The sequence below is a fragment of the Dipodomys ordii genome, unplaced genomic scaffold, assembly GCF_000151885.1.
Source record: "Dipodomys ordii isolate 6190 unplaced genomic scaffold, Dord_2.0 Scaffold64, whole genome shotgun sequence".
Taxonomy (NCBI): Eukaryota; Metazoa; Chordata; class Mammalia; order Rodentia; family Heteromyidae; genus Dipodomys; species Dipodomys ordii.
Genome location: NW_012267280.1, coordinates 4,692,677 through 4,703,036, shown reverse-complemented (window position 1 = coordinate 4,703,036; position 10,360 = coordinate 4,692,677). Strand labels below are relative to the sequence as shown.

Below are 10,360 nucleotides of genomic sequence, written 5' to 3'. Positions count from 1 at the left end.
CACCTGGGGTCCCCCACCCTTGTACCCCTGAAGCCCCGCACAGGGCAGAGAGCCTGTGTCACCCTCATGATTTTTGTTGATACAGATATTGGTGTCTTGTCTTAGGTTGTCTGTTCTGTGCAGTGATAGGTGGGTCCTTTCCCCTTTTCTCCCCTTCAGGGTAGCCTTAGCTCATCCCTTCCCTGGAGAGGAAGCTGAAGGTGTGACTCAGTGGTAGAATACGTACTTAGCACGAGGCCCTTGGCTCCAGCATAGCAGGGACAGGAACATACCCGGAGGCAGCCAATGATGGAGACAGTTGTGGCCCTCAGCTCAGGCCTCTCCAAGGCCTCTGTCCCCTGGAGCCTGAGCACATCTCTCATGGGGCTGTGTTGGGACCAGTGATACTTGGCACAAGAGCCACACCACCTAGAACACAGTGCTGCGTCCCAGAGAACTCATCATTGAGTTTTGGGTCATGGACCAACTCCCCTGGACTTTGCTGTGGGCTAACACAAAATACCCACTGTCATTCCCTGCCTCAACTGATGGCCATCCTGTGAGAACAACCTCTTGCTAACTGTGGGAACCTAAACACCACATCCCCTTTCTTGGGACCAACTCCCCCAGTTTGCTCAGGCCTGCCAAAGTCACAGCATGGAACTGCTGCCCAGGCACACAGGAACAGGTGGTCACTAACCCAGCTACACAGCCTACCGGGGTGCCAGCCATTCCCCACTCCTGTACCTGGCATAGTAGCTCTATGGACATTCTCACACACCCAAGTCAGCATGTGAGGTTTCTTCCACTTGACTGTCTCTAATGCCATGACCCATACCCCCGCAAGAAAGCTGAAGTGCCGGGCATTGGGGTGTTGAGACCCGAAGGTAAAACACAGGTACCAAAAAGCAAGAATGGTCCAGTCTTCATTTGGCAAACCCAGCCACTTCCATGGCTGGGGAACGCTGCAGTGATCTGTGTGCATTTTGTCCCTAAAGAAATCCCTCAGCCGGGCACCAGTGGCTCACGCCTGTAATCCTAGCTACTCAGGAGGCTGAGATCTAAGGATCTTGGTTCAAAGGCAGCCCAGGCAGGAAAGTCCTTGAGACTTTTTTTTGTTTGTTTGTTTTGTTTTGTTTTTGTCGGTCGTGGGGCTTGAACTCTGGGCCTGGGCGCTGTCCCTCAGCTCTCCAGCTCAAGGCGAGCGCTCTACCACTTGAGCTACAGCGCCACTTCCGGTTTTCTGGTAGTTTATTGGAGATAGGAGTCTCATGGTCTTTCCTGCCCGGGCTGGCTTTGAACCGCAATCCTCAGATCTCAGCCTCCTGAGTAGCTAGGATTACAGGCGTGAGCCACCAGCGCCCGGCTCCATGAGACTCTTATCTCCAATAAAACCACCAGAAAACCAGAAACTAAGTTGTGGCTCAAGTGATAGAGTGCTAGCTTTTAAGTAGCTCAGGAATAGTGCCCAGGACCAACAAAGAAAAATTTGCTTACCTGTTTTTTTTTGTTGTTTTTTTGTCAGTCATTGGGCCTGAACTCGGCCTGGGCGCTGTTCCCCAGCTTTTCAGCTCAAGGCAAGTGTTTTGTCACTTGAGCCACCGAGCCACTTCCAGCTTTTTTTGCTTATGTGGTGCTGAGGAATTGAATCCAGGGCCTCATGCATGCAAGACAAGTACTCTACCACTGAGCCACCATATCAGCCCTATGCTTCAGTTACTTATTTTGCTTTTCTTTACATTTGTTCAAACAGGCAGTGGCATCCTCTGGCCACATAGACGGGAACTGTGAATTATGTATAAATTAATGAGATTAAGAACATAAAGCCAGGGGCTGGGAAGGTGGCTCAGTGGTAGAGTGTGTGCCTTGCATGCCTGAGGCCCTGGGTTCAATTCCTCAGCACCACATAAGCAAAAAGAAAAAAGCCGGAAGTGGCTCTGTGGCTCAAGTGGTAGAGGGCTAGCCTTGAGCTGAAGAGCTGAGGGACAGTGCCCAGGCTCAGAGTTCAGGCCCTATGACCTGACCCAAAAAAAAAAGCTACCAGTAGCTCACACCTGTAATCCTAGCTGCTCTGTAGGCTGAGATCTAGGATCGTAGTTCAAAGCCAGCCCAGGCAGGAAAGTCCATGAATTATCTCCAATTAACCACCAGAAAACCAGAAGTGGTGCTATGGCTCAAGGGGTAGAGCCTTGAGCTGAAGAGCTTAAGGACAGCGCCCAAGCCCAGAGTTAAAGCCCCATGATCAAAAAAAAAAAAAAAAAAAAGTCAATTTGGAGGTTCTTGGGACTAACAGCAATGTTGCAACCTGTGTTGTGTGACATTTTATTTTTATCAGTCATAGGGTTGAACTCAGGACCTGGACACTGTCCCTGAGCTCTTTTGCTCAAGGCTAGTACTCTACCACTTAGAGCCATAGCACCACTTCCAGTTTTCTGTGGTTAATGGGAGAGAGATAAGAGTCTCACTGAATTTCCTGTCTGGGCTGGCTTTGAACCACCATCCCCAGATCTCAGCCTCCTGAGTAGCTAGGATTATAGGCTTTGAGCCACTGGCACCCAGCTAAATGACATGATGACATTGGCCATTCTGAGTCTCAAGTATGGTATGAAGAGGGATAAAGAGGTTAGTTAACCTTACTCTCAGTGTCCATGATGTCCTTATCTACAGGCAGCTGCTTGTCCTGTGCCTATACATTGTGTGCAGTGATTCCACAGGTGTGCCTCTACCCATTCCATGCTAGAAGCCACCCCTAATGATAACAATTACCAATGTCTCCAGGTATCACCCAGTATTCCTCAGAGGCACAACTGCCTCTGGAGTGGTATCTACAAACAGGCCCCAGCCTTTGTCAAAACCAGAAAGAACAAAGATAAGATTCAGGAATCACTGGGTCCAGGACCTGCGGCCCTCAAGCTCTGTGCCTGTCTCCACTCCTGCAGGCACCCTTATTCTCTCAGTAATTTTTTTTTTTTTGGTCAGTGGTGGGGCTTGAACTCTGGGCCTGGGCACTGTCCCTGCTCTCTTCAGTTCAAGGTGAGCACTCTACCCTTGAGCCACAGTGCCACTTCCAGTTTTCCAGTGGTTTATTGGAGATAAAGAGTCTCACAGTTTCCTGCCCGTGCTGGCTTTGAACCATGATCCTCAGATCTCAGTCTCCTTGAGGATTACAGGCGTGAGACACTGGCGCCAGGCTTTTTTGTTTTTCTTTTGTGCCGGTCCTAGGGCTTAAATTTAAGGTCTGGACACTGTCCCTGCGCTTGTCTTAAGGGTTAGTGCTCTACCACTTGAACCATAGCTCAAGATAAACTTTAGGCTTTTTCAGTAGTTTAGTGGAGATAGAGTCTCCCAAGCCGGTCGTCGGTGGCTCATGCCTGTAACCCTAGCTACTCGGGAGGCTGAGATCTGAGGATCAAGGTTCAAAGCCAGCCGGGGCAGAAAAGTTCATGAGACTCATCTCCAGTAAAACACCAGAAAACCGGAAGTGGTGATGTGGTTCAAGTTGTAGAGTGCTCGCCTTGAACTGAAGAGCTGAGAGACCAGGCCCAGAGTTCAAGACCCACGACTGACACAGACACAGACACACAAAAGAGTCTCCCAGACTTTCCTGCCTTGGCTGGTTTTGAACTTCAATCCTAAATTCTCAGCCTCCTAAGTAGCTAGGATTACAGGTGTGAGCCACGTGCACCTGGCTTTACATCCCACCTTTTACATTTCTACCAACAGGCATTGTCTCATTCAGGTGCTTTACAATCTCAAGCGCTGAAACACCCAGAGCATGGAAGAGCCTAGAATTAATGCCCTTGCCATCCCATTACCATGTCTACAAGCCCTTAGCTAAAGGGCAAGACAGAACCTGAAAGCCCCAGGGAGAGCTACAGCAAGAGCTGGTCCTGTGAGGGCAGTCAGGACTGGGCAGGCAAATCGACTGCGCGGGTAGATCCTTCACCAACCTCCCCAGGGACAAGGAACACCCAGTCATTCACCTAGGCCTTGTCCTTTTTGCCCAGGTATCTGGGGATATCAGAGGACTTCCGCAGGGAGGTGGGCACTTGATGAAAATGAGGAAGAAGCTCAATGGTACAACTTGGGGAGAGGGGACTACCTCCCCTTCTCTGCCTGTAGAGCACAGGTGGGGGGAGCGGAGGAGGCTGGAAGTTCTGGAAGGGTCAGGCACAGTGCAGGAGGAAAGATGATCAACCTGCCTACGGACCAAGGACCAACACTGAGCCAGGCCTCCCCCTACTGCCCGAAAGAGGCATCACCAACCCCGGCAAAGGGAAAAGCTCGCCGATTTCTGAAGGAGCCTCCCAAGCAGCTCAGGAGGCGCCAACAGGCTCGGGCCGGGACTGCCACGCGGGCCAACGCCTCCGGTACGCCCCTGGGCAAGGCCCCTCCTCGTCTGGCCCCAGGAGAAGCACTGACCGGGCGCGCCCCAGTTCACCTGATACAAAGCTAGCTACAGACCGCGGCCGCGAGGGCGGACGCGCACCCGACCCAGAGCCACAGCCGCTCCCGACCACGTGTGCGGAAGGCCCGCCCACAAACGCCGGCGTCTATTTTCGTCTCCCGGAAGTTGCGTCTTGGCTTCTGGGCCTGCGCACGCAGCCTTGGAACAGGTGGCGGCGGTGCGGAGATCTATACGCATGCGTGCCAAAGACGCGCTTGCGCAGAACGGAGCTGCCGCTGGGACGCGGTGACCCTGAGTGTCCCGACCAGGTCCGCGATGCTGAGCAGGTTCCTGGGTCCGCGCTACCGGGAGCTGGCCAAGAACTGGTGAGGTTGCCTCCCGCCATCCAGCCTGCGCCCCCGCTGGCGGCGGCTCTGATGTTAGAGGGGGAGCCCGAGTCTGGGACAGGTGAACCGCTCCATCCCGGGGTCGAGATGGAACCCGGGACCGGACTCCGCGGCACCCTCGGCCCGGGGCTGAGCCGCTTCGAGCCTCAGTTTCCCCAGAGAGCCTAGTTCGTGGTGCTGGTTGGAATGAAATGCCCAGAAGGCGAGGGCCTGGGCGCCGCTTACGAGCTCTCCACACTCTCTGCAGCCCGACTCCCAGCCCTTTCTTTGGGCCTTGATACCGAACCTGTGTTAACGTTTGACACGGGTTGTGCTGGGGATGGAACGGAATCTTGGGCACTTTAATGAGGCATGATGTCAGCGACTTAAACAACGTGTATGTGGGTCTGGGAACACGGCTTAGCGGTAGAGTGCTTGCCCGGCATAGATGAAGCCCACATAAACACAAAAAGCCGGAAGTGGTGCTGCGGCTCAAGTGGTAGAGTGCTAGCCTTGAGCAGAAGAAGCTCAGGGACACTGCCCAGGCCCTGAGTCCAAGCCCCAGGTCTGGCAAGAAAACAACAACAACAAAAATGTGTGCAGCCGGCCGCCAGTGTCTTCTGCCTGTAATTCTAGCTACTCAAGAGGCTGAGATCTGAAGATCCCGGTTCAAAGCCACCCTGGGCAGGAAAGTTCCTGAGACTAATCTCCAGTTAACTACCAAAAGACCAGAAGTGGTGCTGTGGCTCAAGTGATAGAGCACTTGCCTTCAGCTAAAGAACTCAGGTACAGAGCGCCCAGGTCCAGAGTTAAAGCCCCACAACCGACAAAAACAAAAAACAAAAAAACTGTATGAGTGTGACGATCCTTGAACTTGAACTCAGAGCCTAGGCACTGTCCCAGAGCTTTTGCTCTGCCACTTAAGCCACAGTGCCACTTCCAGCTCTGTGGTGATTAATCGGAGATAAGTGTATCACAGACTTTTCTGCCCAAACTGATTTTGAACATGATCCTAAGATCTCAATCTCTTGAGTAGTTAAGATTACATGCTGAGGGCTGGGAAGGTGGCTCAGTGGTAGAATGCTTGCCTTGCATGCATGGGGCCCTGGGTTCAATTCCTCAACACCACATATTCAGAAAAGGCCAAAAGTGGTGCTGTGGCTCAAGTGGTAGAACGCTAGTTTTGAGCTGAAGAGCTAAGGGACAGTACCCAGGCCCAGAGTTCAGGCCCCATCACTGACAAAAAAAATTTTTAAATAAATAAATAAAAAACCTTGTTGCAAGAAGCATGAAAGCTAGAGCTGCATTGTCTCTGTACCCACGTGGGAGGTGGGATTGGGAAGACTTCAATGAGCATGGGAACCAACAGCCTCCTCTTCCTGTTCTTGCACGGTGCTAAGCTTATTTTACAACTGGGTTGTTGCCAGAGGAAGGCCTTGGTGGCCTGGTTGGCTCATTCCCATCTGTGCCTGGGCAGAGTTGTACACACCTCTCCTTCATGGTCAGCAAGTTTTTGTGGTATGTGTATGCATGTTTGTGTGCACACCAGTACTGGGGCAAGTCAGGCACTTACCACTTAGCAGCCGTACCTTTACTTCCATTTTTTTGCTGGTTAATTGGAGATAGTCTCATAGACTTTCCTTCCCCCAGCTGGCTTTGAATCGTGATCTTCAGTTTTCATCCTCCTGAGGAGCTAAGGTTAAAGGTATGAGCCAGTAGATCCTAACTGTCAGCAAGCATTTATTGAGCACTGTGTACTGGAAATGTAAACCCTATGTACCTATATTCCTGTTGGTAGAGAAGAAAAAGAGATGAGAACTGTTGTGTAGGATTGACTTAAATAATAAAGTCGGGAAAGGCTAGGATGTAGGTACTGTTAAGGCTGGTTGGCCTCAGCCAGTATAAGAAGGCAAGAGTGACAGGACAGGAGAAATTAAGCTGGACACCAGTGGCTCACACCTATAATCCTAGCTACTCAGAAGGCTGAGATCTGAGGACCTTGATTTGAAGCTAGGTCAGAAAAGTCCATGAGACTTATTGCCATTTAAAAACCAACACCAAAAAAAAACAGAAGTGACTATGGCTCAAAGTGGTAGAGTGCTAGCTTTGAGCTCAGGGACAGCGCCCAGGTGAGTTCAGGCCTCATGAGTGACAAAAAATAAGGTGAGGGGGGCATGGCTGGGGTGTGCCTCAGTTATTAACACCCATCTACCTTGCAAGTCTCTAGCACTCTTTTTTGGTGGTGGTGGTGGTGGTGGTGATGGTGGTCATGGGGCCTGAACTCTGAGCTCTTTCAGCTCAAGGCTAGTGTTCTACCACTTAAGCCACAACACCACTTTCGGCTTTTTCTGCTTATGTGATGCTGAGGAATCGAACTCAGGGCATCATGCATGCAAGGCAAGCACTCTACCACTGAGCCACCTTCCCAGCCCTCTAGTACTCTTTTTGTTTTTTTTTTTGGTCCGTCGCAGGGCCTGAACTCTGGGCCTGGGCGCTGTCCCTCAGCTCTTCACCTCAAGGCTAGTGCTCTACCACTTGAGCCACAACACCACTTCCAGCTTTTTCCACTTAAGTGATGCTGAAGAATGGAACCCAGGGCCTCATGCATGCAAGGCAAGCACTCTACCACCAAGCCACCTTCCCAGCCCCTCTCTAGCACTCTTAAAGATAGCCCCAATGTGAAATCAGATTGGGGTGCAGGTGCTTAAACACAGAGGCCCAAGACCACAGTCACACACTGGGAGCCTCAGGGGCAACTCTGTGCTGGGTGACCCTATCCCAAACCAGAGCTTCCTGAGGACTGGGCTCATGGCAGATCACAGAGCTCTTGTGAAGCTTTAATTGGCTTCCAAGAATGGGCAGGAGACAGTCGAACTCCCCCTGTCATTGCAGGATCCCCACAGCCGGAATATGGGGCGCCGTGGGTGCTGTGGGACTGGTGTGGGCTACTGATTGGCGGCTGATCCTGGACTGGGTGCCATACATCAATGGCAAGTTCAAGAAGGATGATTAACTCACCCTTGGGGGTCCATCTGGTGAGTAAAAGCCCAGGTTTGAGGGTTAGCCAAGGTTTGGAAGGTAGAGAAAAGGATCTCAGACTCCCAGGGCTGGAGTGGTGGGGGGGTGTCCTGCACTGAGGTAGGGCTTGGATACCCATCTGGTAGCACCAAGTTACCAACCCAACCCTTACCTTAGACATGGTGCTGGGGTTAGGCCCTGCTCAGCCAAGCTGGACAGCCCCCTTCATCCTTGGAGGCTGCTCAGAGAATGTGAAGATGACCCATTTACAGATGGGCAAGTTGAGGCCAGCCCCGCTACCATCTCTCTGCATGGGCCTCAGCTCATTCACATATTTCCCATGGCCTCACTGCTGGCTTAACCTCTCCGATCTCACTGTCCACACGGCAGGCTGGGCCCATACCATTCACATTCCAATTTACAGTGGAGACCTCTGCAAAGGCCAGTGATCTCATTTGAACCTGGACGGCCCCTGACTCTAGGCTGCACCTAGAGCTGGGAACCATCCATGGATTTGGTGTGTTGTTGCCCAGAGTTGTGTGTCATTGTGGTATTCCCCTGCTGCCTGCACAGCCAGCTCATCAGCTTTGTTCTGTCCCCCAGGTGTCTGGTGGTGCCAACTTTTCCTGCTCCCTTGGGAGCACCTTGAGCCCTGGTCATGGATGGAATGGATGGATGCCAACAAAGTCCACCACATGCTGGTGTTCTAATGTGTGTAACATTAAACTGCTCTGAAACCTTCTTGGCCTCAATCTTGTTTCCCTGCCCTCAGGTTTGAGTGACCTCAAAAACCCTTTCCAAGCCGGGCGCTGATGGCTCACGCCTGTAATCCTAGCTATTCAGGAAGCTGAGATCTGAGGATCGCGGTTCAAAGCCAGCCCGGGCAGGAAAGACCGTGAGACTCCTATCTCCAATAAACCACCAGAAAACCGGAAGTGGCGCTGTAGCTCAAGTGGTAGAGCGCGCGCCTTGAGCTGAAGAGCTGAGGGACAGCGCCCAGGCCCAGAGTTCAAGCCCCACGACCGACAAAAAAAACCCTTTCCAGGTCTGGAAGGTGGCTCAGTGGTACAATGCTTGTCTCTCATGCACGAGGCCCTAGGTTTGATTCCTCACCACCACATAAGCAAAAATAGCCAGAAGTGGCACTGTGGCTCAAGTGGTAGAGCACTAGTTTTAAGCTGGAGAACTGAGGAACAACGCCCAGGCCCAGAGTTCAGGCCTCACAACTGGCCAGGGCCAGCAGTGTTGAATCGTTTCAACTATTTAGCAAGCAATAATTTCACAGTAGCTTGGCGCCAGTGGCTCACACCTGTAATCCTAACTACAGAAGGCTGAAGTGCAGCCAGGCTCTGGTGGCCCAGACCTATAATCTTAACTACTCAGGAGGCTGAGAACTGAGGATCATGTTTCAAAGCCAGCTCAGGCAGGAAAGTCTATGAGACTCTTATCTCCAATTAACCACCAGAAAACAGGAAGTGGCACTGTGGTTCAAGTGGTAGAGTGCTTGCCTTGAGCTGAAGAGCTGAGGGACAGTGCCCAGGCCCAGGGTTCAAGCCCCACAACCAACAAAAAAACCGAAGCTAGCTATGGGACTCTTATCTCCAGTTTAGCTACCAAAAAGCTAAAAGTTTGAAGACACCAGTGGTTCACTGTAATCCTAGCTACTCAGGAGGCTGAGATATGAGGATTGTGGTTCGAAGCCTGTTACGGCAGCAAAGTCCATGAGACTTTTATCTCCAATAAACTAATAAGAGAAAGCCAGAAGTGGTGCTGTGGTAGAGCACTAACCTTGAGCAAAAGAAGCTCAGGGATAGTAACCAGGCCCTGAGTTCAAGCCCCAGAACTGGCACCAAAAAAACCTCAAGGCTTTGAATTCAAACCTCAGTACCAACACAGACTCATACACAACACCACAGAGTACCCCATACCATTAAGAGTTGTGGTTTTTTTGTATTTATGTTTTATTTTTTTGTTGATTATAGGGCTTGAACTCAGGCCCTGGGCACTGTCCCTGAGCCCTTTGGCTGAAGGCTAGCTCTCTACCACTTGAGCTACAATTCCACTTGTTTTTTTTTTTTTTCATTTTTTTATTGTCTTTAAGTAGTTGTAAAGCAGCATATGAATACAAAGTGTCTGACAACAATGTCACCCATTGCTCCTAACCCACCTCTTCTCTCACTTCCTAAAAAAATTTTATTGTCAAGGTGATGTACAGAGGAGTTACAGATACTAAATATATTTCTTGTCCAACTTGTTACCCCTCCCCCATTTTTCTCCCACTTCCCCCCTTCTCCATGCACTTCAGCTTTTCTTTTTTCTTTTTTTTTTTTTGTCAGTCGTGGAGCTTGAACTCTGAGCTTGGGCACTGTCCCTGCGCTCTTCAGCTCAAGGAGAGCGCTCTACTGCTTGAACCACAGCACCACTTCCGGTTTTCTAGTGGTTTATTGGAGATAAGAGTTTCCTGGGAGGGCTGGGAAGGTGGCTCCGTGGTTGAGCGCTTGCCTTGCATGCCTGAGGCCCTGGGTTCAATTCCTCAGCACCACATAAGCAAAAAGAAAAAAGCCAGAAGTGGCACTGTGGCTCAAGTGGT

General features: G+C 51.1%; 1 protein-coding gene across 1 annotated transcript; it reads left to right on the top strand.

Annotated features, from left to right (window-relative positions):
• Positions 1 to 4,593: 4,593 nt before the first annotated feature.
• Positions 4,594 to 8,511, top strand: LOC105990368 (cytochrome b-c1 complex subunit 10). Its single transcript, XM_013022732.1, has 3 exons — positions 4,594 to 4,752; positions 7,645 to 7,787; positions 8,374 to 8,511. Exons 1-2 carry the CDS (start codon positions 4,703 to 4,705, stop codon positions 7,763 to 7,765), a joined length of 171 nt encoding a protein of 56 aa, XP_012878186.1. The 5' UTR covers positions 4,594 to 4,702; the 3' UTR covers positions 7,766 to 7,787; positions 8,374 to 8,511.
• The last annotated feature ends 1,849 nt before the right edge of the window (positions 8,512 to 10,360 follow it).